The sequence below is a fragment of the Engystomops pustulosus genome, chromosome 1 (genome assembly GCF_040894005.1).
Source record: "Engystomops pustulosus chromosome 1, aEngPut4.maternal, whole genome shotgun sequence".
In the NCBI taxonomy this organism is placed as follows: Eukaryota; Metazoa; Chordata; class Amphibia; order Anura; family Leptodactylidae; genus Engystomops; species Engystomops pustulosus.
Genome location: NC_092411.1, coordinates 256,268,411 through 256,295,683, shown reverse-complemented (window position 1 = coordinate 256,295,683; position 27,273 = coordinate 256,268,411). Strand labels below are relative to the sequence as shown.

General features: G+C 40.3%; 2 protein-coding genes across 6 annotated transcripts in view; one reads left to right on the top strand and one right to left on the bottom strand.

Annotated features, from left to right (window-relative positions):
• Positions 1-11,887, top strand: part of LOC140077990 (uncharacterized) — a 60,420-nt gene extending 48,533 nt beyond the window's left edge. For all 3 annotated transcript variants that reach the window (XM_072125721.1, XM_072125700.1, XM_072125712.1), the window contains 10 exons: positions 887-981; positions 2,143-2,277; positions 3,875-4,027; positions 4,135-4,258; positions 5,496-5,581; positions 6,611-6,781; positions 7,148-7,287; positions 8,289-8,361; positions 8,812-8,865; positions 10,205-11,887. In XM_072125721.1, coding sequence (XP_071981822.1) covers positions 887-981; positions 2,143-2,277; positions 3,875-4,027; positions 4,135-4,258; positions 5,496-5,581; positions 6,611-6,781; positions 7,148-7,287; positions 8,289-8,361; positions 8,812-8,865; positions 10,205-10,300 — 1,127 coding nt within the window. In that variant the 3' untranslated portion in view covers positions 10,301-11,887. The remainder of the gene's footprint in view (positions 1-886; positions 982-2,142; positions 2,278-3,874; positions 4,028-4,134; positions 4,259-5,495; positions 5,582-6,610; positions 6,782-7,147; positions 7,288-8,288; positions 8,362-8,811; positions 8,866-10,204) is intronic.
• Positions 11,729-25,597, bottom strand: TMEM156 (transmembrane protein 156). Of its 3 annotated transcripts, none has more exons than XM_072125734.1 (6): positions 23,290-23,491; positions 19,145-19,378; positions 17,122-17,355; positions 15,315-15,434; positions 15,055-15,135; positions 11,729-11,870 (listed from the first exon to the last, which is right to left on the bottom strand). In XM_072125734.1, exons 1-6 carry the CDS (start codon positions 23,375-23,377, stop codon positions 11,812-11,814), a joined length of 816 nt encoding a protein of 271 aa, XP_071981835.1. In that variant the 5' UTR covers positions 23,378-23,491; the 3' UTR covers positions 11,729-11,811. The 3 variants fall into 3 exon arrangements, with proteins under 3 accessions (XP_071981835.1, XP_071981852.1, XP_071981842.1); XM_072125751.1 differs by lacking the exon at positions 23,290-23,491 and adding an exon at positions 25,321-25,597 and having other exon boundaries at positions 11,770-11,870; XM_072125741.1 differs by lacking the exon at positions 11,729-11,870 and adding an exon at positions 13,161-13,775 and having other exon boundaries at positions 23,290-23,490.
• Positions 25,598-27,273: the final 1,676 nt, after the last annotated feature.

The window sequence follows — 27,273 nt, the reverse complement described above, 5'->3', positions numbered from 1 at the left end:
AGCAAAGAAGTATGCCATACTGTCTATTACCATGCAATTGACTTAAAGTGGTTGACCACTTTAAGCACATTACAGCAAATAATTGCTATTGTTTGTCTAATGAAAAGTTATTCAATTTTCCAATAGATACTTTCTGTATTAATTCAATAATAAACACCGGTCCATGATCATATGATGTCACACAGGTTCACAGCTTGTTAGCCTCACACAGCTTTGATTACACTGTTTGTCATAACGAGCCTTACACATGTGTGACATCACATGAACATGGACTGTTGTTTATCTACAGGAAATTAAATAATGTAGCTTTCTGCTGCATGACAACAAGCAGAGATCTTGTAAATGGTAAAGAATTAATACAGAAAGTATATTGGAAAATTTTATAACTTTTTATTACACAAACCATATTAGTTATTTTCTAGAATGTGCTTAAAGTGGAAAACCCCTTTAAGTAACATTCACCTTATTGTATTATGGGAATGATTACAAGTTTGTATTTTCCTATGTTCACTGGCACTCACCTCCAGCTGGCTGCACTTTTCCTACGCTGCCTCTTGACGGCTATTGTGTGATAAAGTCCAGAGTAGCCAAATTTCTGAAACCCATCTGAAAGAAGTATCTAAATTTCTGCAAGTCCCATTGAGATATAAATGAGACAGTCACCAAAGTTTTTACAAATTACTCAATTGAAAAGGTATAGTCCAGTATCTTTACTGAAAGCTGAGATTCTTGTCTTTAATATGAAACCACAAGCAAGTTTCTGGGTGCTATAACAGGCTGCAGCCGCTAACTAATAATATTAAGTAATATTTGGATATTTGAAGGCATAATACCGTAATTATTCCTACCTGTATTGCACTCATATTTCTCCTCTGTTCATTTATAGTATCAGTAGAGAAGGCTGACAGCCCAGCAGAACCCACTTCACCGACTGCAGGACGTGGAGTGTTTTCAGCTTTAACTAACGCTGTACAGAATACAGTAAGTTGTATCCTGAAAGTAGGGATATATAATATTCCATCTATCTGGTGAAAGGCAGGAGGGTGGGATATGTTTCTGCACTTTGATTCAGTATAATCCCTGGTGGGTGAGCTCAATCAAGTGATCCATCGCCTTTGTTGGAACATCTCTGTACATTTACTTGTGGCCTTACCTGGTATTGCAGTTCAGGACATAGATATTGATGTTCTATCCATTGCTGCCAGTGTGGTCATGATGCGGTTTATCAGCATGATTTCACAGCAAAATGTCTTTGACAATTACCACAATTAAGCAGTGACTACCATGACCCTGCAAAAGCAAATTGGGGCAGAGGGAGATTTATACCAGCACCGATATAATATTTTTAATGGCCTATTCTAAGAAAAAAATTGTATTATCCCAGGTAGCTTACTGAAAGCATAAAATCTGTCTGAGTACTGTCACCTCTAGGGGGAGCTAACAGCATGCTGTTTTATTAGTGAGTTCAATGTATAAGTATCAGGATTCCAATAGTGATTGCTACACTTTGTCTACTCATGGTAAACTGAGCTTAAATCACTAATTTAACATATTGTACTAAATTAAGCAGTAAAACCATCAATAGAGTTGCATTCTATAGTAGCTGAATGCAACAACTCATAATCAATCATTCAGGGTAAAAGTAAACTAGGATCGATATAGCAATAATACTAGTTATTGACTTTAAAAACCTGGCATAGAATTTCTCTGCAATCATTAGACTCTTTTTGTTTATTGTTCAATTAACCATATATACTTGTGTATAAGCCTAGTTTTTCAGCACAAAAAAATGTGTTGAAAAACCAAACGCGGCTTATAGTAAAAAAAATATATATCAAAACTCACCTTACTGGCTTCCCCTGCTGCTGGCTATATACTGGGGGATATGGGCTGGCAGGCTATATACTGGGGGGCATGTGCTGGCTATATACTATGGGGCAGGCTATATACTGGGGAGGCTGTGACCAATGCATTTCCCAACCCCCGCTTGTACTCGAGTTAATAGGTTTTCCCAGATTTTTGTGGTAAAATTAGGGGCTTCGGCTTATACTTGGGTCGGCTTATACTCGAGTATGTAAGGTATTTGTGTAATTTTTTTGTATTGTCTTTTAATTAACACTGACCTGTGCACAAACTTTCTAGGGTAAATCCGTCTTGAGTGGCGGCCTTGATGCCTTGGAGTTTATTGGGAAAAAGACCATGAATGTGTTGGCCGAAAGTGACCCAGGATTTAAGAAAACTAAGACTCTTATGGAAAAGACGGCATCTTTATCTCAGGTAATGACGTATGGAGCTGCAGGAAACATGTGGTGATGCTTTGCTGACTTATGTCAGTGAAAGGGTCTTTGTACTGCATATGAGTGTTTTAAAGGGGGACTCAAAGATCCAGGACCCCATGTTATCTAGTGATAAGAGTTGCATCCTTTTAAATTTCAATAAAAATGGAGATTCTCAAAACAAAATCTTTCAACTCAACTTTAACTTTATTTGCTCAAAAAATACATACAAAGTGATTAAAATGTCATATATGCCCCTAAAAGGAAGGTATAAAAGATCTTGCATGTAAACTGCAAAAACACACAGGTCATTAGGCCTAGAAAAGTAGTAAAGTTATAGCCCTCAGAATTTTGGTAACAGATACATAATGATTATTTTAAACAGACACCAAAAATTTATATTAACATTACCAGGACAAACTTTACAACACAGATAAGAAACTGTCATAAAACTAAAGTTCTCCTTGCAAAACACTGGTTGATTGTTACTGATCGCTTCAATGGAAACCCATATGCGATGAGACCGAGCCCTGCCCCCAGACTTTGCATTGTGCTTCTAAATGCAATGTAAACGCCCCATGTGACGCACCCTAAACATTCAGATAATGCTTTCTTCTTTTCTTGTAAATATCATATCAGTATTGAGTATTGTAATACTTCTCAAGATATCGTACCGTACTCTGTGCAACCCTACCAGAGAATAGTGATGGTGTTATTTATTTAGAGCAGTAATGGAACAGAATCTACAACATAAACAAAGATGGCACCACTGGAAAATACAGCTGTCCCGCAAAACACAATCCTGCTTAAATGGGCTGTCTGGGTTCATATATGTTTTTTTTTAATAAAGAAGTAGTACGTACCTCAATCCTTACCTGTGGTCCATCACAGTCAGCTTTTGTTGGTATACAGAGGCTCAGCGGTGACGTCACATCAACAGCGCGCACCCGCTACAGCCTCATACAGGCCGCATACTGAAGCTATAGCAGAGTATGTTGTGTTACCACTGAGACTCTGTATACTAAGAGGCTGACAGTGTTAAGGGTAAAGTTAAGTATAAGTTATTTTTACCACACCTAGAGTCCATAGTAAAACAATCGAAGATCCCCCAACAACCCCTTTAATTCTATGTCAACTGAAAATTGTAGAAATGTTTTGGTTTTGCCCGCTTGACAGGCGATATGCGTGGGGCTGTTATCCTCCCTCTCAATTTTTACTCAGTAATGTATTAGCTGTCATGGTTTTTATAATACAAGACTTGAGGCAGAGTGTGCATTGATGCTTATGTTATGATTGTTCATGATCTGATATTATTAGCTTGATTAGGTGATACATATTTCATTACTGTTTTATTCTACAGAATATCGAACTTGTACATTGTTGATTATTCATATCTTTGCCATCACTGTGTGATTTATCAAGATGTGTGAACACCTTTACACTGAGTATATTTGCCCTTTTCTTTATATGTATATCTTGGTCTGCATGGTACAACCCCCCCCCCCAAAAAAAAATCACAGCTTTCAAAAACAAAAGCTTTCTAAAGTACCAGAAGATTATTGTATGAGGTAGATATTTAGTTTTCTCTGTATGTACAGATGTTGCGCGAAGCCAAAGAGAAGGAGAAGCGGAGGCTGGCAGAACAAGTATCGGATGAGAGGACGGCGCACTACGGCATGTTATTTGACGAGTACCAGGGACTGTCTCATCTGGAAGCTTTGGAGATACTCTCCAATGAAAGTGAGACTAAGGTAGTATACAGGGGAGATCCTATATTATATATCACTTGTATGTACAATATTATCACTTCTCATAGTTCAGTCGGTAGAGTTTGCTAAACTCATGACATTCACTGCAGGTCCAAGCCCATTTATCATCCCTCGGGGAGGAGGCACTGGAAGCCATAAAGGCAGAACTTATCGCCATCAAGGATATTTTCCTTCAGAAGGATTTTGAAAATGAGGAAGAAAGTGATTCTAAAGGTATCTGTATGGGAATGTTATTCTTGGGGTACATATGAATGACTTTGGGTGTATTCAGGTGTGAGTCTTTTTATAGTTGCTCTATTTTGCTTCATTTATGAAACAAAACCACCTACTAAACCCTATAGTGGGTGGATTTACTGCACCAGTGGGGCAGCTTTACGGCAGGTCCTGTCTGGCTTTGAATTGGGTTTTCCGTATAATTGCATTACCAGCCCCTCGACTGCCCATTCAGCCGCCAGACCCCCCCCCCCCCCATCACACTCTTCTTGCCCTCCTATAAATTTATCCGAAACACAGATATCACATGGATGTCAGTCTGAAGCTTTGACTCAAAATCATAGAGCAGTGGTGGCAAACCTATGGCACGGGTGCAGAGGTGGCACTCATAGCCTTCTATATGGGCACCTGCGGCATCACCCCAGCGCAGAGTTCACAAGACAGGACTCAAGGCCTCTTGCAATTCCAGGCAGGTCAGGACCCTGGAAGAAAGCTACAATGATAATCAGAAACTTCTTCACCTTCATTCTACTGTATTGGTGTCCTCAGGTGCCTATACAATTTAAACATGTGACAGAGCAGGAAGTAATAAGTTACTGCTTAAATTGTTGCATTGTCTCTTTGTGAAAAATAAGTGGGTTTTGGTTGTAGTTTGGGCACACAGGGTCTAAAAGGTTTGCCATCACTGCTGTAGAGGATATCAAATCCATTGCTAATGGCATCTAAATGGGAATTAGATTGTTACTGGTTCAGATTGGAAGTTGTGCCAAGATTCTGAAAAACACATATTGGTGTGGTTCCATGTGGACTCGCCCCATTCTAGGTCAAAGATCACCTAGGGATGATAAAATATGTTTTGTAACTAACTATTCAGTAATGAAAAAATCCACAAATCCAATCTGAATTGCCATGTCACTGCATCCAATAGCAATTTTTAGAAATTAATTATACATGTTGGTTTTGGTGGGTTTTTGCAGAACAAACAATTACTTATGTATTGTACAAACAATTATATGTATAAATGGTCAGTTACTTGTCTATAAACTTTGCATTAATCAATAGCAAGTGACTAATATATATTAGTACCAACATTTTTTTAATATCTCAGAGCAAAGTGGTTCTTTTCCACATGCTCTGGCTCTGATCTTGGTAGGAGAACAGGAGGTTCTGATGTATGTCTGATGATTATTTCAGAATTTATCACAACAGTGAATATATCATTTATTGATCTGTACAGGGGAAGAGACGGAAGAGTTTACCAGGATGCTTACTGAGTTACTCTTTGAGCTGCATGTGGCTGCTACACCAGACAAGCTCAATAAGGTAATGCCCGTTGGGTTTAGGTGACAATTTTGATGTAGTTCTTCATATGGAAAGGAATTGACTTTACAATAGTAAGGGGTTGTCCACATAAACAATATGAATCATTTGCTGAAAGTGGACAACCCCTTTAAAGCACACCACAATTCATGTGTAATAGCAAAATCTGAATCTAAATGGACCCAATAAGTTCTATCACACGTGAATTGTGATGTGCCTTAAAGGGGTTGTCCACTTTCAGCAAATAACTGATACTGTTTGTGAAATAAAAAGTTATACAATTTCCCAATATACTTTCTGTATCAATTCGTCATGGTATTCTACATCTCTGCTTGCTGTCATTCAACAGGAAGCTTCACTGTTTACTTCCAGAATAGAAATCTGATAAAATTTTTGCATCATGGAACCAGTACCAACATACCCAGCAACATCTGAATCTGCAAATGGACCCTATATGTTCTGAGTATGTTGGCACTGGTTCCATGCAGAAATCACATCTGATAACTTTATAGTAAAGTTTTTTTTTATTAAAGAGGTGGAACAGTGGTTGAATACAGTCACATAACATGATGCCTGAACATAGGTACACAAAAGTCTTATGCCATTGTACCCAGATCCTACCGCATTTGTCAGAGAGACTCCAATGTTAGAAAATCAATTTCTTATATGAAATAATAGTGTTAACTAAACATTTCCACATAGAACAAGTAGGAGAGCAGGGATCTGTCCCAAAATAAAAATAGGGTTTCCCTGGTTAAAAATAGGGTTTCCCTTAAAAACCTACTTTTATACAGAGACTTTCATCCAGTATGCCGAATAATGTTATAAGAGGAGTACATGGAACATGGCGCTGTATGACTACTCTTTGGGTTTCCAGAACTTCAGACCAGTATAATTGCAATGGTGTGCAATCCAATATCACAGGTCAAAACAATTCTGGGGCATGTTAGCAGTGATGGTAATTGAGCGCTGGTATTATCTTATGGAGGCGAACTGGGTCAGATGTGTGTCTTTCCTTTACAACGTATGTAGGCTATGAAGAAGGCTCACGACTGGTTGTTGGCGGAGAGTCTGCACCCAGAGGAACAGCCAGAAACACTGAGTGTAAATGTTCAGGAGGTGGCAGAGGTCGTGGAGGACAACACAACCGGGGCCACAGAAGTAGTAGGCAAAGCCGAGGTTAAGAAAAAGCTCAGCTCTGAGGTAAGTGCCTTTACATGTAAGATGAACATTAGTGGAATTGGCCAATCATCTAATGTGTTTTGGGATGTTATGATTTACTCCAATGGCGGAAGGATCAAGTATATTATATTCCAAGATTTGGAACTTTGGCCACTAGACGGCAGCTCCCATAAAAATTTCAATATTTCATATTTTTGTATTGTGTCCATGGATTGAAGTGTTCATGTCCCATGAACATTGAATTTGGCACTGACTTCATTATGTGAATTTACCATTTAACCCAATGCGTCATTTTTACTGAAGCAACCAGTCATTTCAGTAGAACCAATGCATATAAATCAGTAGAATAAGATGAAATGATCCTGACTTGTCACTCCTTCCATTAAGGATATATACATGAAGTCTATTGAAAATCTGGCAGAGATTACAGCTCGCTGCATTGAGCAACTACATAAGGTGGCGGAGCTGATACTTCATGGGCAAGATGTAGAAAAACCAGTGAAGGACCAAGCTGTTGTCTTAGCCAAGTGAGTACCAATCCTATAGTAATAATAGTAAAGCCAATCTCTACTAATCTATTGAATATGTCAGTGTAACATAATAACATATAATCATCTTACTGATACATATGAGCACCCAAGATATAATAGTAATACATTCATGGAGAAGGAGTAACAAGAGATGTTATATATAATATATATAAAGAAGGGTTTCCCTCCTCTGCCTTGGGAGTCACATGTTTATCTCTGGCTCCTTGCATATGGCTCTAAATTTGGTGAGATTTGTAATAACTTTTATGCAATAGTGGGACAAGGGAGGTCAAAGTATTGCTAGATTTTGTCTCCAGGGACATTACCAGATCACTAGTGTCGGGCTGGGTTTTCACGTAGTGGATTTGCGTCAAAAAGCAGTGGTGTAAGTTAAAGCTGACAGGCCCCCAATGCAAAATCTTTACTAGGCCCCTAAATTTAATATACAGTTTATTGTAGTGGTTTCCTAATATTGGGGGAAAACACCCCGTAGTCTTATGGGCTTGGGTGTACCTGTACCCTCCAAATCTCCGGATTGCAGCTACATTTATTTTATCCTGTTTTATCCCCTTTAAATTCCCTAGTTTTTACCAACCCAAAGTTAGTATGTAAATTCTTAGGGGGCAAAGTGCTCCAGTATTATCATCCAGTTAGTAAATAAAGATGTGCTTCGTGTAAGTCTGCTTCAGTATCAGCTCCTTGGGTGTCAGAATCCTCCCAGTTAATGATTTATATTCCAAATTCTACAACCGGTTGAACATTTACTTCCCAAGGATGTCTCTTGTTGGTATTTTATGGAGACATGTGCTATGTAATGCTAGAAATAAGACTAGAAGGAAACATTATGGCATGAGAAAGTATCCAGGATAAGAGGCTTATACATACAGTCTGTTTCTGCTTAGATCTGATGTAAAACATGGGATCAGGCAAGTAAAAGCTCAGATTTGCTAGTTAGATTTGCTAGTAACTTTTTTTTATTTATTTGTCTTACACCTTAGGCTAACCAGTGCTATGTGTAAGGAAGTTTCCTCTCTGTCTAAAAGTTTTATTGACTTGCTAACGGCTGCTGGGGTAAGTTTATTGTTTAGTCATACTTATTAACCAGCCTTAAAGGGGTTTTCCCATGAAAGCAAATTCTCAAATTTCATTCCCCTAGTGATGTTAACATAATAAAGATGATTTTTAACCCCTTACTTTACAATTTTACTCAATTTCATTGCTGTTTTAGTTCCTATCACTCAGTGATGGTCAGTGTAATATTCCAGAGTCTCTAAGCAGACACTTCATGATCCCTCTAGTGCTGTGAGATGCTGTAAGCTAACAATGTGCTTAGATTATCAGTGTACAGGTTTATGTACACTTTCCTTTACCTTCTGAACATTCACTAGTATCAGACACATATCTGACTTGTCTTCCTGGGAATACCCCTTTAAAGAGGGTTGGACAAGCAAGTCACTAGGACACCAATGACATATGAATCTATGTAATTTAATCATATATTACTATATTTTTGCTTCACAGAGCAAGCTGAAGGCAGAAGTATTAAACCCTACGGTCAGCAGTATACAGCTGGAGGTAACATACTATTAATACTCCAATTATGACAATTTTTGAGAATAACGAAGGAGGTTGGGAAGTAAGAATTCTCCTTACGGAGACTTTGCCAATTAAGGCAATGTAGGCGTGTGGAGACTTACAGCAATTGACACTCCATTTGGAAAATAAAGATAAGGAAAATGTTGCCTCTATTGCTACCTTGTAAGGCAGCCCCCTTAACATCAAGCATGACTTTCAAGAAGCCTAATGACATGATTCAGGATTACAGCCAATTAGTATATTTATTGCACTGTATACAGCAATGTTTTCAATGTCTTTGCATCTCATCAGTACAGTGTAGGGAACTGGTTTGGTTTGAATGAGAGGCTTTTGACTAATGTTTGGAAGTAAGAGTTCTCGTTATGGAAACTTTGCCAATAAAGGCCGCCTTGTAAGCGTATGGAGACTTACTGCCATTGATGCTCCACTAAGGGATTCTGGGAAATATGGAAAATGCTTATGGTTATTTCTGAAAATAATGAAGACACATTGAAGGTGTTTTTTTCACTTTAAACAGTCAACAATAAAATGGGCTATTCATAGGATAGATACTTGAAGGGGCTTTCAACTTTAAGCACATTCCAGCAATTAATATGGTTTGTGTAATGAAAAGTTACACTATTTTCCAATATACTTTCTGTATCAATTCCTTACAGTTTTCGAGATCTCTGCTTGCTGTCCTTCTATAGGAAGCTTCTATGTTTACTTCCTGTAGATGAACACCAATCCATGGTCATGTGATGTCACACGGTTGCACAGCTCGTTATAACACACAGTGTAATCAAAGCAGTGAAACTGTGTGATATAATGAGCCGCGGAGCTGTGTGACATCACATGACCATGGACCTGTGTTAATCTACGCGAAGTAAACATAAAGGCTTCCGATAGAATGACAGCAAGCAGAGATCTAGAAAACTGTGAGGAATTGATACAGAAAGTATATTGGAAAATCAAATAACTTTTCATTACACAAGAATATAAATTATTTGTTGGAATGTTCTTAAAGTGGAAAACCCCTTTAATGCTAACTGTAGGTTCCATAATTGCAGCTCCTTGTGCTGCCATTAAGAGCTGAGCAGCTGAATATATGACAGTACTGGAAGACCCCTTTAAGATGGCAGGTGCCATGATACATATTGCACAATTAGGCATACTAGAAACATCATTGCTAGCTGATGGTTTGGGCATGTACCCAGTAAATTGCCACCAACAGTGGTGCGTGTCTCTAATAGATTTTGTAGATTTATTTTTGACATTTTTTCACATTAAAAACTCTCATAAAAGCTAAATTATGAATAACATTTTCTTTATTCCACAGGGGAATAACAGCACTACTTACATCCAGGATGCATTCCGGCTCCTTCTCCCGATACTACAGTTCTCCCACATCCAGGCTACCTCTTCTAAAGCATAACCACTTTCTATGCTGTCCCTTAAACAGCACAGCTAGAGTATGGTATCTGTACAAAGCCTCTATCAAAGCTGAGAAGTGGAGGTTCCTGCATGCAATACATGACCCTCCAAAGTGCCAGGCTAGAAAGTAAACCCCGCCCCCTGACTCTTTCAAAGCTAGAAGAGTCCTCCAGTGTATTTAACCGACCTTAGAAAAGGATTCTCCCAAAAGTCACTTTTCTTGCTCCCTGACTGACTAATTTAATTGAATTAGATATGTTCCCAGTTAAGCTTTGATGGGATACTGAACAGGTGATGTAATCCAACAGGACCCTGTAATCGGGGGCCATACTTCTGCCCCCCGCCCATCTATCAGTAAAATGGGGGTCACACAAGTGCACTCCGTCATACTCTATGGAACTTCTAGAGATAACTAAATGCTAACCAAGCCTGTGCATAAGTGCAAAGTTACCCCCTTTGATGCACAATCCTCCCTCTATACTATACTCTACCTGTCTGCAGGGAGCAGGCGCTGTGTCTGGTATATGCACATTTGCACATTGCATAATAGCAAACCAAATGTTTTACAGTAGGAATTTCAGAGTTAATTCTCTTTTTTTAAAAGATATTTTTTTGCATAAGAATCTAAGATATGATGATTTGATTCCTATCAAATTAGGAAGTAAGAACTGTGGTCACATCACGGAAATACAGAAATTTACTTACATTATAAATTATAGCTAAAGTAAATATGCTTTTAAATAGGAAGCATCACCTCTCCTCACATGTCTGATATAGTTCATATTTATTATTAAAATTCTTGATAAAAAATGTACAGTTCTTGAACAAATTTTCATAGATCTCTGAATTGTGTTATTAATCCTTGAATAAATTGTCAGCTGGGTGTTACTGCTTGGGGCCGTGTTGGACTGGCCCACCAATCAGAGAATCTTCCGGTAGGCCCTGGGTCTAAACTAATATAGAACTACAGAGATACAGCTGAGGACAATCTATCTTGCAAATCTATTTCTCAGAGAACCATAAAGGGTGGGCACCTAGAATAATTTTATCTGGTTGGCCCACGGAGCCCCAGTCCGACACTCATTGGGCGGTGTCCTAAGGCTACATTCCCACTGCCATGAGCCCGCCGCGCCGTAGCACGGCAGGCACACGGCAGCGCGGGGAGAGGAGGTGAGCGCAGCTTACCCCCACCCCTCTCCATAGGAAGTAATGGCGCACGGCGCCGTAATACGGGACAAGATAGGACATGTCCTATTTCTTCCCGGGCTACGGAGCGGTACGGTTCCGCACGTGCGCTGCACCGTACCGCTCACGTAGGGCGCCGTGAGGCCATAGAAGTGTATGTGGGACGTATATCGGCCGCATATACGTCGGCCGTATATACGTCCCCCATACTGTAGTGTGAATGTAGCCTAGCACAGTATGAAACTATCCAATCAGTTCTGTCCCTGCCAGACTGAATATAGACACACCTATCTGACAAAGCTAATGGCAACATCTAGTGGTCAATCTTTATATTTTCCAAAAGAATAAGGATGAATCAGCGGTAGCATTTTCTAAAACAGATATGTCTGGAGAGAGATGAGAGTTTCTCTCAGTTATTTTGTGGCTGTACATCCCATTATACGGCCACAATATTTCCTTAGATATTTGCAGAACACTATAGATTCCTGAATTACTAACCTGTCTATTTATATGGTAAGTGAGCAGTGAGTGCCAACATCATAACTAAACAGATTTAAGAGGAAAATTATATCATATTTTCACTTTTTATGGCCCTACCAGAAATTGCTGTAAATGTTTCTGATATTTTTTCCTGTATATCACTAATAAAATGAATAAGTTAGCATGTAGAAATTCACTGTAATACTATCCTCATGACAGTCCATCAATATGTGATTGCCGCAGCCTCCCTCTCCAGAACAAAGGTGGAGTATTGCTCTTCCCCTTCCCTTCGATACATTTCACAGTGACATTCACATGAGTGTGGCCATGCTTGGTATTGCAGCTCCAATAAATTCAGTTTCCAGTGTTGTATGACCATTCTTACAAAGAATAAAATCTACATAAACACATTTTTATTTAACACATAGGCAAAAAATGATAATGAAACAATACAAACAAAATTTATTACGCAATTTCTCCCAAGTACTGTACAGAGAAACCCCACATGTGGATGTTACTTGTTGTATGGCACACATCGAGGCTGGAAAGAAAGGCCATGCATTAGCCAGTTTTGCTATATAGAATTTTGAAGTTTTTATTTTGTTTATTTGGGCATTTTTGTGAGCTATAAAATATTAGGGGTTTTTTTGTTAATTATGCCATGTGAGGGCTTATGTTTTTGCAGGATTAGACACATTTTTTCAATGATACTTTTGGGGTTGCTATGCCCTATTCCTTAAAATTAATTTTTGTGTGGGGGTTGTAGAAAAAACATCAATTCTATAATAGATTTTTTAAAAAATTTTTGGTGTTCCATTTTATCGGTCAGTACGATTACGGTGATACCAAATTTATATATTTTGCTTATGTTTTACAAATTTTGTAGAATAAAACCTAATTTAGGTAAAAAAAAAATCAATCATTTTTGCATCGCCATTTTCCAGGGTGCATAACACTGTTAATTTTGGTATTTACAGCTGGTTTAGAGCTTGTTTTTTGCGGCACATGTTGTACTTTACAACAGGACCATGTTCGTTGAGATAAGTTTTTTTTTTTTGATCCTATGCAGTCGCTGACACACTGCCTACAAGGTCCTGTCTGTAACCTTACTATGGACAGCTATGGGTCTTCGATGTGATCTCAGGGTCGCCACAATCGTCGCCAGCCAAAAAGACTTCGGGGGGGGGGGGGGGGGATGCGCCGATCAAGAAGGGAAGATACCCAACTTCTCCGGGTATGCATAGTTATGGGATAAGAGACAGCTGCTACTCTAAGAATCCTTGTATAACACAGTCCACAGTTTTATTGAAGTGAAAATTTTAAAAAATACACTTCTGGTAACCCACTTCCACATATTACTGTATTATAATTTGATAGGAATTTCTCTAGTCTTTATTGGATAGTACGTTCTGGATAAGTGTCTATATACTGTATGTGATAATATAGCAGCTACGCTGGCATCTTATGTAAGGAATAATGAGCTGTTCCAGTCCCGGATACATCCAATGTAATTGTGGTTATGGATACTACTAATTACAGCTGTTATTATAACTGCGAGATAGAAGAATCATCTCAAAATATATTCTACTGGAGACATTTTGTGTGTCCCGTCTTCTGTCCATCCAGCTATAACGGTGCATGATGATAAAGGGGGCAAGCTCATACTGCATTGTCTTTGGGAAGTAGGTGGCTTGCTCCCTCCTCAGTAATAAACACAAAGATGTCTGTTGTCTTCTCCCAAAAATGTATGCACCATGTGAATAGTGTGTAAACAAGTATCATGACCGGAGATCACAAAATTTAATCAGCTTCTAGAAACAAAAAAAAGAGCATAGATTTAGTATTCCTGTTCAGTTTAAACTGCTGTTTCCGAGAGATTCCCAGTTTCACCCATATGCTAATGAGGGAGTTGTTGAGCGCAGATTGTGCACTGCTATTCCATATCTAAATGACTTCACTCTTCTTCCAGCACCACCTCAGGCTTCTCACAAGACAAATCGACAGCTTTTCAGAGAAAATAGTGGACCGGGCAGGCATTGCAGTGCTACGGATGCTTAGGACAGGATTTGGGTGCACCAACTGCCTCATTAGCATATTGAGTAAAATGGGAATTTCTCTGAAACTACATAATCGACAGAAATAGTAAAATTATTTCTCTACAACAAGCTGCCAGCAGATTATAATTTTTGTACAATTTATATAGCCTCACATTAAAATTTGTATGATTAATTGTATTTAAAAGAACTTTTCATGACGGGGCTCCTTAGAAATTTTAGCTACCGCTCTAGTGACCAAAGACTACCATGTTGTCCTGCAACACCTAAGGTAATGGAGATGTAGGGCAGCCATAACTCATCAATGCTTGACTGTATTTATACTTAGAGCCATGGTTGTGACAACTTCAGGGACACAACGTCACCCAATCAGGTCCAATACAACAGCCATGAATCAAGCACAAGGAATCGTTGCCTCAAATCTGCAGCTAAAGATTCCCATTAAAATTAAAGGGCTGTCGTGTTTTATATACCATATTTACTCGTGTATAAGCAGAGTTTTTCAGCACCAAAAATGTGCTGAAAAACCCCACCTCGGGTTATACACGAGTCAATAAAAATAAATTAAACTTACATACTCACCTTCCGACGGCCCTGATGCTCGGCGTGGCTCCTCTTCTGTCTTCTCCGCGATGCTCTGATCCCCGCAGCTCCTCTTCTGTCTGCTGTAATAAGCGGCAGAGCGCACGGCCATGTCTCTGCCGGCTGTTACAGAAAACAGAAGTGGAGCTGCGGGGATCGGAGCATCGCGGAAAAGACAGAAGAGGAGCCGCGCCGAACATTGGAACCACCCGAAGGTGAGTATGTAAGTTTATTCTTTTTTCTGGGTAAACTGGGGGCTGGATATACACTACAGGGGGCTGGCAGGCTGTATACTACATGGGGCTGGGAGGCTGTGACCAAGTAACTCCTTCCAGTGGCTAATAAAGAAGAATCCCTAAGCTGATATTTCAGTGGATCAACAATATGCTAACAAAGTAACAAATGCCAAACTTGCCATCAGCTATACCATATATTTTTTTTGTAGAAAGCTTACCCTGCTTACACGTATGATCATTCTTATGGCACGCTGGTTTAGATAATATGTTTCTGGATTTTTTGTTGGATTTTTGGTTATCTATAAAGGAAATGGCATACATCATGAGCTAAGGGGGATATCAGCTAAGTTATACATACATACTGATACATACAGATATGAGGAGGTGGACATTAAACAATTTTGTAAATGTAGGATTGCCTCAAGAGGATCATAGTTGCACAATGTTAAAAAAGTAGTTCCCAAAAAGAAATACTTACGATCTATTAGTGGAGCAATTTTTTTCTCTTTCTTGACTTTGTAAACAATGAAGATAAGTCCACATACAAAGACGAGTGCGATCAGAATCAACCAGAAGATGCCGAGCGGCCTCGTGTAAACTGTTTATGAGGGGGAAGAGTAGTAAAAGGCATTGTGTCATCTACAATTTTTGTAATATGTAGACAGTGACTTAAAGAGGACCTGTCACCCCCCAAAAGAAACCCACCAAATATGTCCCCCATAATCCTCCCCAAGCCCCTTTCTAGCAATGACATTTTTTCTAAAAAATTTAGGTTGCCAAAGTTAGTTTTAATGGATCCTACCTCTTACCAAATTAGAGGTCAGATCCTCGTATCCTGGCAGTCGGCCCTACTCATGAGGGGGTCGGCCGACAACCCCCCTTTACGTCCCTGTCAGCGGGGACCTGTAAGAATAGCCGGCAGCAGAGCATATACATGTTATATATATTCAGCAAGGTCCCCGCTGACAGGGGGTCTTTTGGAGGGGGTTGACAGGTCCTCTTTAAAATCTGAGCAGGTCTCTTATAAAGCATGATTTTGTGAAAAACTAGGGTAAACTAATCTAAAGCGGGATAGTCTCTGCTGCATGAATAGCACCCTATATACATAAATCATATACTGGGAGTTTTTTCTCCCATACATTGAACATAAAGCAGAGATCTGATCTGTCACATGTTTCTCCATAACATGGGCAGTAGCTTTACTGTAACTGAACGTTATAGAACATTTTCCAAGGTCTTTGATATGATCACCATGATTGTTCTGATAAAGTACGGAACATTCTCTGTATCTTTCGGCAGATGGTATCTCTGGTATTACTGTTTGAGAACTTGAATATTACGGTTGCACACTACATAATATTACAGACACATCAGTCTTAAAGGACACCTGTCATCAGGTCTCTGCCACTATTCCTGTCACTACTACCTGTTGGAGCAGCTCACAAGGATCCCATCCCAGCCTTTATCTAGTTATTTCATACATTATTCATTCTAAAATCATCTATTTTTTATCATGTAAATGAGGCAGGTCACATGGTCAGAGGCAGTGATGTCACCCCTGTTACCCCTCCCCTCTCCTCCCCCTGCTCATGTCTGTGTGTAATGTATAGTAAAGCATGGCTAGTGTGTGTTCTGCATCTGCTGACATGCTGCATCCTCCTAATACACATGTGAGAGACACAGACATCAGCTACACATGAATCTGACATGTTCTGCTGTAACATGGCTGCATCCTGGAGCTGCTGTATCTCTCCTATACACACACAGGCTGCAGGGGGCGCCAGCACCAGGAAGCACATGGAAACATTACACCATTATACCTCACATCATTATACATCACATCATTATACAGGCTGTCAGTCAACCACTGGGGGTGTGGCTGTACCTCCCACTCATGAATAAGGTGGACAGCTTGAATATGCTAATGCTTCATTGGACATTTCACAGGTCATTTGCATACAGCTTTAGGACCCTTATTGCTTAGGTTTACAGGCATGTAGAGGGAAAATGAAGGGACAGAGGCAATGCTCTCTAATGGCAGTTTATGAAAATATATTTAGATTAGGGGGGTTATTTTGCATGACGGGTTCTCTTTAAAGAAGAGCTGAAGGGGAGAACTGGATGTTGGCCCCTACCAATGTAATATTCTTGACCTATTCATAGAAAATTAATTCAAAGCATTTAGCCCTATTTTTTGCATATGATGGCAGTAATACATGTATTGGTGACAAAGCTTTTATCATTGAAAACCCTTATGAATTTATCCCAACTAATGTGGTACTCACATGGAACTGGACTTTCAAAGTGTAAAGATACATTGATGAAGTCATGACGATCCTTTGGGTCTTGATATTGCATTGTCCTGTTATGTCCTGTGTGATTACTGATGTGGATATCAAGTGAGAAGGGAGCAGGGAGATCCTTATCTTCTTGGGAATCCAATGTAACAAAGTTAGACTCCACTTTTGAGTAATAAAAATATTTCTCTTCTATGTTCAACGAAACATTTACTAATTTCCCTGTATTAAAACAAATGTACAGATTATTTTATCATATTGGAGCTTCATAGGATTATATTGTTTGTAACTACTACTTTTATAAGTGCTCATCATGGGGAACAAGGAAAGCTACCATTTGATTTCATGCATTGTGAACCAAACATACCTTGAGAATGCTGTAGCGACACTTATGCAGAAATATATCTTGTTTAATCTCCGAGTTGAGTGCTTTTGCTGAAAAGACTATTTGAAATTATGATAATGGGGCTCAGTCCCTCCTGTGGCTACCCCAGTGCTTCTCCTCACCCTAATCATGCACTGCCCAGCGTAAACTGAAAATACGTCATCATTGTGTTGTCCCTGACAGGCAGAAGTAATCAATCACTGCACCATCACCACAGCTGCTATGTATGAGTCATTTAGCTCAGGTTGATAAGTCCTGTCTGGACAGTTCAGATAGCTCCGTGTATGTTGAAGAAATATGTTTATGTACGTCAGCTGGCCTGCACCCAGCTTTCCCAAGTTCCTGAATTTTATAATAGCAAAACCACTCAGTTCAGGGATTAAACAAGATATGTTTCTGCATCAGTGTCACTACAGCATTCTCAAGGTATGTTTTTTTCATAATACATAAAAAACAAATGGTAGATTTTCTATAAAGGGAAGCCTGTTGGGTCTTAGGGTTCATCATTTTTTTAATCAGTATTTTTAAGTTGATGTATGAGGTCTTGTTTTTGTTAGAGGAGTTCTAATATATTTAAATTAAAGGAAGTCTACCATCAAAATCCATCATGATAAACTACTAATAGATCCAGGCATCGTGACTGAGGTAATCGTCTTATACTTGTTATTTATCTATGTTGCCTGAAAACTCACCTGTTCAGGATCACCTACAGTGCACAATAACTGCACTGCTCTGCTTCCTCGTGTCTCCATCTTCCCTCCCACATAGATTGTGAGTCCTCACAGTCCTCCTTCCACTTGTTTCCTGATCTCTGTAGTCTTGTACTTGTTCTTAACTAAATGTAATGTCTGTGAATCCCTTATTGGTTGTACAGCACTATGGAATTAATATTCTAATATAAACTTTTAAAATTATGTTAATGAGCCTGTAGGGTTCTGGGGGTTACCAGAGCCCTTCCGTGATGTAGCTTCATAGGCACATGCTCCCTCAGCACTTCGCCCTCCCTCTTACTTGTCCCAAACTTACTTGCTCTTTACATCTATCAGCGGATGACCTTGCTTTTGTTCTCTCCCTGGACATCTACATTCTTGTAAAAAACACTTTCAAGGGGTCCTGCATATAGTAGCAGGCGGCTGAGCAGAGAGGAGCTCGGGTGCGGTAGCCGACTCATTGGAATATTTTTATAAAGCCTTGTTTTCAAGGCTTTATATGTCAGGAGATGTCAGGAGATAACAAAAGGGAGGTCATCCCCTGATAGACGTAACAAGCAAATTTGGGACATCTATCATCAGTAAATCAGTAAATCTGATGTCCATGTTGATTATAGAAAGAAGGACGGCATGGATTACAAATATAAGAAGATTACCTTAGTCATGGTGCCTGGATCTATGAGTAAGTGTCCCTGGTTGGTAGATTTCCTTTAAAAATGTCACCACTGCATCCATTAAAAAAAGTTTGGGTGTCGAACCGCCATAAATTTGATATCATTAACCAAACCTGAGGCCATGAAAAAAAAATCACAGAAATCCCCTTTAATGGTGACCAAATCCGCACCATTCAAGTGGTGTCATATCTTCAACAACCCCAACTACATACGGTATATCACATATGACATCAGATTCATACCTTGAGATAATTGATGTGTGCGGCTTTGTGGAATACAGAGGGAAATGGCAGAATTATTCACATAAAAACCAAGTCTGATGGAGGATAATAGAGCATTTTGTGCAGTGACAGTCTCTATAGCTGTTGTGTTTCCATTTTCTTGCAAAATACATGTTAATGATGTGACGGTCACCCTCGAGATGTAGGAGATGTCCATCATACAGGGATCGACACATGAAAGGTCCACAGAGAGGTCTATAAAGAAGTATGAAGAGATAATCACACAGTATTCTAACATACAAAATATAAAAACACTTAAAAAAAAAAGCTTCTACAATCCCTTTCCTAACAAATGGCCAATGGTTCTTACTCATGACTTTATTTGTTACATGAGATTAAATGGCCATTTCACTATAATTCCACTTCCACTGACGAAATTAGACCAGGGTAATTCATAGGCATCCAAAAATAAAATCTACTGTGGTCATAACTCAATGAAATTTGAGGGGTTTTTTTCTTGCCCTGCGCTGCTATAACGCTAATGTTACCCAAACAAGCCTGGGTCTTAGATACATGTATATATGAGCCTATAGTAGTTTAAAGGAAATTTTTTAATGGCCCTAATATGCAACTTTACTAAAGAGGCTACTGGGGCATGGAGTAGCCAGAGCTGAGGCTACATGGCACGGCTACTCAACGCCCCAGGAGCCTCTTGCAATCCTCCTACCAATCCATCTTTAGCACTCCGCTACAAGGAGCTGCACGCACTTGTCCACGAAGCAGGGTTCTGCGCACGTGCGCAGGCAGGTGGCTGCATGGTCTCGGGTCCGAAGCCGTAGCTACTGCACATGCGCAGCTCCCTCACTCGTCCCTTTCTTTAGAAATAAGGAAGGGGGAATAAGGAAGTTGAGAGACGCTTGGCTGTGTGTGACTTGATGAAGAGAAATCGTCTCCTTCATTTACCCCTCCCAAAGGAATACTCTTCAGGTAATCACAAACAGCGAGCATCTTGCTCACTCCCAAGGGTGGAATGAGGGCATTGAGTTACACAGTCACCCTGATAAAGAGAAAAAACACTCCTCGTGACTCAGTCTCCTAGCAAGGTGCCAGCTAGATCTGAGCTATAAATTTTAATGAAGACTTCTGTGGGAACCTGTCATTAGGTTTAATGGTGAAAACCTGATAACTGGTATCCCCACAACCATCCTAACGAAAGCATTTCCGATGATGGTATATGGTGGCCGTATGCTAGCTATACGAGCGACAGCTAGCATACGGCTGCCAAAAGTGTGCATTGTGCTTTGTGCGGTACAGTGAGCACACACTTGTATGGCCCCAATGGAGAGGGGAGGGGTGAGGAGCGCTCGACCCTCCACCTCTCTAGCCGAACCTATGCTACAACCAGGTCCTGGCCCAGGCATAGCATAGGTTTATGTGAAAGAAGCCTAACCACTATAAAATAAACACAAAAAAACAAGTAATACATTTTTCTATATTTGGGCTGCAAAAATTACTGTCAGAGTTAAAATAGTAGCATAGTGATTTTATGTACCTCCAAACGATGGGGAGAAAGAGAAATGTATTCACTCTTGAAAATTAAAAATATATAAACTTATGACTGCTGAGATGCAAGGAGACTAAAAGAAAAACATTATGATCTGGGCATTATAGTTACAGTATATTGTATATGACGCGTTGATATAAACCATGCAAATTGACTGAATATTCAACATACCAAGGTCCCTTTAATGCATCAGCCTACAGAAAAGTGAACTCCTGTATGAGTTATTAAATTCTTTATGTTCTTCCTGTTATTCCAACTTCTTTATGTCTTCCAACCCCCTGGCCTGCTCCTATTATCTCACAGACTGTAGCCGTCCCACCATAGGTCCAACTGTGAAGTCTTGATCCCAACTTTAGGTCATGCTGTGTCCAGATGGCCGCCCTCCTACGACTCTGCACCCGTACTGGGGATAATAAACTGCTTTCAATATTCTAATCTTCCTTTTTTTGTTGTCTGCTTTGATATTGTATAGTAACATGAATTCCCAGATTTGATGTTTTCTGGACCCCAGAAGGGTATATAAGGTCAATTAATTAGAATTTTTTTATAGATATTCCCTGAACGTACAGGTTCTGGGAGGCTCAAGAAGTGGGTTATAGTTATCCACACAAAGCCAGTATGGCACAACACTCTCCCACAACCCTGAACAGCTGAAAGACCCCTTTCACTAGACTCAGTGAAACATAATCTTATCAGCCCAGTAGGCTGCCACCAGCTTCTTGTTTGATATAAGCCGAGCCATAATGGGATTATATCAGGTTAGAAGCCAACCCCAGGGTAACATATATATTACCAAAACATGGACGTGGGGATTCATAGATCGAGATAAAAGAACAACGCAGGTTAAATATATTTAATTGCCTAAAGGGCACACTAGACAAACAGTACACACAATATATATACTGTATATATATATATATATATATATATATATATATATACACAGTTTAGCAGAGTACAAGTACGAGTGTAGAACTACAGGTAGCAGCAGTAAGTGAGTTAGTTACTTTGGGCTGGTCAATGGAGATGGATGTCCGCACATAATGATTCCTACTGCCTTAGGCTGCATTCACACGGACATGTATTTCTCCAGTCCTGTATCTACAGGCTGTATTTCTGTATAAATACGTGACGTTTTTCATCCGTATGCAGCACGTATTTAACCCGTATTTTATACATGCCCATAGACTTTTAGGGCATACAGAACTGAAATACGGGAGAAAATAGGACATGCTCTATATTTTGAAATGAATGTGGCCGTATGTAACCTGTAAAAAAACGGTACGTATATGGCCGTTTTTATACGTCCGTGTGAATGTAGCCTTAGGCTACATTCACACTGCCGTTGCCCGCCCGTACCGTACCGGGCAACGGCAGTGTACGGGGAGAGGAGGAGGAGGTGAGCGCAGCTCACGCCCGCCCCTCTCCATAGCAACCTATGGCGCACGGCCCCGTATTACGGGAAAAGATAGGACAGGTCCTATCTTTTTCCCGGGTACGGAACGGTACGGTGCCGCACGTGTGCTGCACCGTACCGCTCCCGTAGGGTGCCGTGCGCCCATAGGAGTGTATGGGGGACGTATATCGGCCGTATATACGTCGGCCGTATATCCGTCCCCCATACGTTCGTGTGAATGTAGCCTTAGATGGTAAAATATCTCCAAGGGAAGAACTATGGACACAAGGGGTGCCCCGATTATATTAGGTGCAGACACACCCCTTCACAACCATGGGAGTGCTCTAGGAACCCTCCTACCTTGGATCATTGGATCAGATCCAGGACTTTGGAGGAGTTCTAGCTTCTCTATGGGAAGTCATAGGGTCAGGGTTCTAGACTCAATGGGGGACACTTATCATACGCCGGCACTTGTGCGCTAACGTGGCGCAGAGGTCCTGATAAATATGTCCCATTGGATCCAGATGAATCCTTGGATTACCTTGAGACCAGACATGATATACTCCCATCGAGAATTATTTATATCTATGTGTCCAAGAATGCTATAACCAATTGAGGTATGAATTACCCTGGCTATCCCAATTCCAAATATGTAGTTGGCCTTGGGGTGGGATGGGGTGGAGGGAACTCAAAGGGAAACTTGGAGTCACCAGAACTACAGAGGTGTTAGTTGATAGCTACCCCCTCCAGAGACCCTAATAAGTCTTTGAAGTGGTGCCTTCAAGAGATTTCATTCGTTATTTAAGATAAGGCTAGGAGGAAGTGAGAGAAACTGATGAACCCCGCAAAACCTGGCACGTGACCTCTCCCCTTCCCCCATGTGCATGTATGTTTCTATATTTCATCACACCAGAAGTTTCTTCCAACACTCTTAGCTTGAAACACTTTCTATAAAATAGGTCATGGTTCATTGGGGGTTTTGGTAGTCAAACAACTTCTGTATGATGAGGAATATCATACATCTATGGTGCATGATGAGGAAAATGGGTTATACATATAAGATTATTCCTAGTAATATTATAGATAATGGGGCTGATAACATGCTGCCTGCCACATCTTCAACATGAACTTGACACTTAGTTGAATGCAATTCTCCTTGTATATTGATAGGCACATTACCTATCGGTATCAGTAACAGTATCTTACCTTCCTGAGTCTTGAAGCGTTCTGGAATACAGACTATGAGCAGGACTGTTATCCCGATAAAGAGTTTAAGCAGAAGAGAAGCTGTCATTGCAGACACGTGTCACAGATAGAAGTAACTAAACCATAGGCAGCCCCCTCTCATGTAGTCACTAGTCATTTCCTCAGCGAGTTCCAGCACTCGCTTTCTGATCTCATCATACAAGAAAAGTCACATGTGTATGAAAGGGAAGTGCAGATCAAATACTCAGAATTTACATTGCTCAATTATCTGCGGCTGACGGAGACACCTATCAGCAACACAGTCACAGACCGTTAGAAAATGGGTCACTTTTAGAAATTGGGACACTGTTATTTTTCTGTTTTGCACAAATATTGAATTCTGGATTTGTGCTACAAATATGCATCAATGTTTCTATTGATCCTGTTTGTAATAAAGGCAATTCAATAGTTAATCTTCAAGGTGTGTGGCATAAGACATAATGGTGTTTGAAATAATTTATTTGTTTTTTTAATTTGTCCCAGTATGTTAGGTTTTTTTTAGCACAATATTTTTTTTTCCTTCTAATACTGCAACCCCCCCCCCCTCCCAAAGGGGCAGAGCAGTGAACTGGTTTGGCTAGGTGAAAGGCCATAAACATGGGTCAGGAGTAGTAATGTCGCAGTGTTATTTTTGTGGAACCCACCTAAAACTTTTTGCTACAGTCAATTAAATTGAGATTAGAACTTCTGAATTTCAGAGCACAAATGGTGGTTTTCTGGAGGGATATAGAGGGTTCTCTATCATGAACTATTGAGCAGTTTGGGGACCATGTACTGCCATTACCTGTGTCTGCCCCTGGATTGGGGTTGTGTACTACAAATGCTTTTGATGCTGACCTAGCTGCATAGAGTACATCATATGTGAAGTTACACTTGCTGACTGTTACCCTCATTGTCCACAGAGTCATATTCCCATTGCAATTGTATGACTTTTCTTGGATCGAAATGCTATGTCTATTTTTAATTGCCTCTTACTCTTATTAAGGATCTTATGCTAATTTCTTGTGTTATAGTAGCAAATATGACTAATAAGGTTTTAAATAACTAAAATACTTAAAATAGTAATAGTAAAATAGTAAAATAATTACTATAAAACAGCATCGACAGTTCTGATTCTCATATGTCTAGAACCCAGTGCCAAGTTTCCACAATAACTTCACATCTTTCCTTTATTGCATAATAGTATCTATAACGGATGGGAGCTGGCGAGTCACATGGAGGGGCCCAGTTTGGGCTCAATATAATTTCCCCTCTCCACATTTTCCTAAACCGCATTTGATTACTGCCCACCCAGAGGTTTTCCAAAAGAATAAAAATACTCCTCTTCCCATTTTCTAAGTGTATGGAGGAGTATGACATTTTCACTAATATAACTCCAAAGCGTATGAAATTCCATTAGATGGCTATTTATGCACAAAAATCTTTTCTGCTCCTATTGTCTGTGCTTAAATTGCAAATTTAGACACTTATTGTAATCTTGCATCATGCATTGAACAAGAGGTGCACAACCTTTTATCACCTCCCCGAAACTTTAACCTATAAACCAGGTAATGGCTTTCAGCCCGCTACCAGGCTATGATTTTTGGTACCGTTCCAGGCTATGGCTGCCAGACCCAAGCCCGTCAATGTCTCCCAGTCACCTACCAGGCTATGGCTTCCAGCCCTTCTCCAGGCTATGGCTGCTGTCATCAACTGCATAACTGACTATGGCTGCCGATGCTGATCCCAGAGCGGGCTATGGCTGCCGCCACCGGTCCCCAAACAGCCAATGTCTTCCAGTCCCCTACCAGGCTATGTCTTCTAGCCCTTTTCCAGGCTATGGCTGCTGTCATCAACTGCATAACTGACTATGGCTGCCACTGCTGATCCCAAAGCGGGCAATGGCTGCCGCCACCAGTCCCCAAACAGGCTATGGTTTACACTGCTGATCCCAGAGCGGGCTATGGCTGACGCCACCGGTCCCCAAACAGCCAATGTCTTCCAGTCGCCTACCAGGCTATGGCTTCCAGATCTTTTCCAGGCTATGGCTGCTGTCATCAACTGCATAACTGACTATGGCTGCCGCAACCAGTCCCCACACAGGCGATGGTTGACACTGCTGATCCAAGAGCGGGCTATGGTTGCCGCTATCAGCCCCCTACCAAGGTATGGCTGACACTGCTGAACTCAGGCCGTACCAGCCCCATACCAGGCAATAGTTTGGCCATAGCCTGGCCACACACCAGGCAATATCCAGTGCCACTCACACCAGACCAGGCTGTGGCTGTTGGCCCCCAGACAAGCTTTGGCTGCAGCAACTGCGCTGGTTACTGTGTTCAATACATTTGCAGTTTAATTTTATTTTGGGGAATTTTTTTATTGACTTTTTCATTGAAATATTTCAATAATCTCACATTTATGGTTCCTGTCAATTTGCCCACATTGGATACACTGATTTCCTACACAGGCACTGTTCGACTTTTCCATTGATTTTCATGTAATTGTATTTTTTCGTAGTGTTTTACTGGGTCAGGAATCCTGCTCTCATTCACACCCTGGTTTTGGAAAGTGCGATCCATTGATGTATTATGTGATTGCCCCTTCAAGTCTTTCAACCCCTCTGCTCATCAGCAACATACACAGGATCCTCCTCAGTATGAACACTGTTTTTGGTGGTTGTGGTGACAGTGTGACAGCCCTGATCCTTCCAATGGCACTGTGTGCAGAAGTGCTCACTGCCCTAATGAGAGACAGAGCTATCCAACGCTGCAGCTAGCAGTCGCAATAAAAGGTCATCTGACTGGAACTCCAGATGGCTGTACTAAGAAACTGAGCTCTGGGCCGTCAGGTCCACAAGCTGCAGTAGTGAGAGGGCAGAAAAGTTTAATGTGTATTTATACTGTGTATATGTGTATTATTTTTTCTAGGAACAAATCTGCTTGTGCAAGCATCTATGATACTTGTACAGGCATTAATGCAACCTGTGTGCCAACTCCTTCACAAATATGGCAGCATTTATATGTGAATTAACTGCAGCCAAGGGACTTTACTTTTATACAATGCAAAAAGACAAATCCCAGAGAAATTAAAAGTTTACCTCTTTAAAGGAGTACTCTCATATGGGACATCTATGGCCCCTGTCTTGGGAAATAGGGGCAGATCATTGAGGTATCTCCCATATATCCTGAATATATATGGTATATCCAAAGGATATGTCGACAGAGATGGGAGCAACGTTAACCGAAGACTAAGATTTACTAGACAGTTGTAAAATGCATAAAATTTAATTAAGGTAAGGTAAGACTAAGTAGTCTAAAGATAGACATCCTTAGTATGTTCAGACTGTATAGTGTAATCTTCAGTAGGTTGTGACAATGGTTTGCTTTGTGTCTTTCACAGATGTTTTAAGAAGTGTTTAGTGCAGGAAATAGCACTTCTACATAGGCAGTAACACATACAAATGTAAATCTTATTCTTTTAAAGAATATTTGCCATCAAAATCCATCATGATAAACCAGGGACACTTACTCATAGATCCAGGCACTGTGAATGTGGTAATAGTCTTATATTTGTCCCTCTGCCTATGTAATGTAGCAGCATCAGGAAGTGCAGGGGGAGGGGAGACCTGCTCTGCTCATTTTTACAGCCTGTGACGCTACAACACGGAGGGGCTCTGGAAACAGCCCTATATCCCTTCTGGCTCATTAGCATAATTTTAAAAGTAGATTTCAGAAGGAAGGATGGATAACAAATATAAGATTACCACAGTCACGGTGCCTGGGTCTATGCGTAAGTGTCCCTGGTTTATTATGCTTGATTTTAATGGTAGATTTCCGTTAAGTATATTTGTTTCTGGATAGTAAAAGGGAATATCATAAAATGATACATAAAACATAACCCTAGGACACACTGCTAGTATTTAGTAAGGATCTGCGCACTGGACCTCGATTGTTATTACACCCAAAA

Coding starts and splice junctions, on each gene's coding strand:
- TMEM156 (XM_072125734.1), bottom strand. CDS start 23,377: ATGACAGCTTCTCTTCTGCTTAAACTCTTTATCGGGATAACAGTCCTG. Junction 17,356..19,144: donor CACACATCAATTATCTCAAG/GTATGAATCTGA, acceptor GTTTTAATACAG/GGAAATTAGTAAATGTTTCG. Junction 15,435..17,121: donor CTTTGAAAGTCCAGTTCCAT/GTGAGTACCACA, acceptor CCTCATAAACAG/TTTACACGAGGCCGCTCGGC.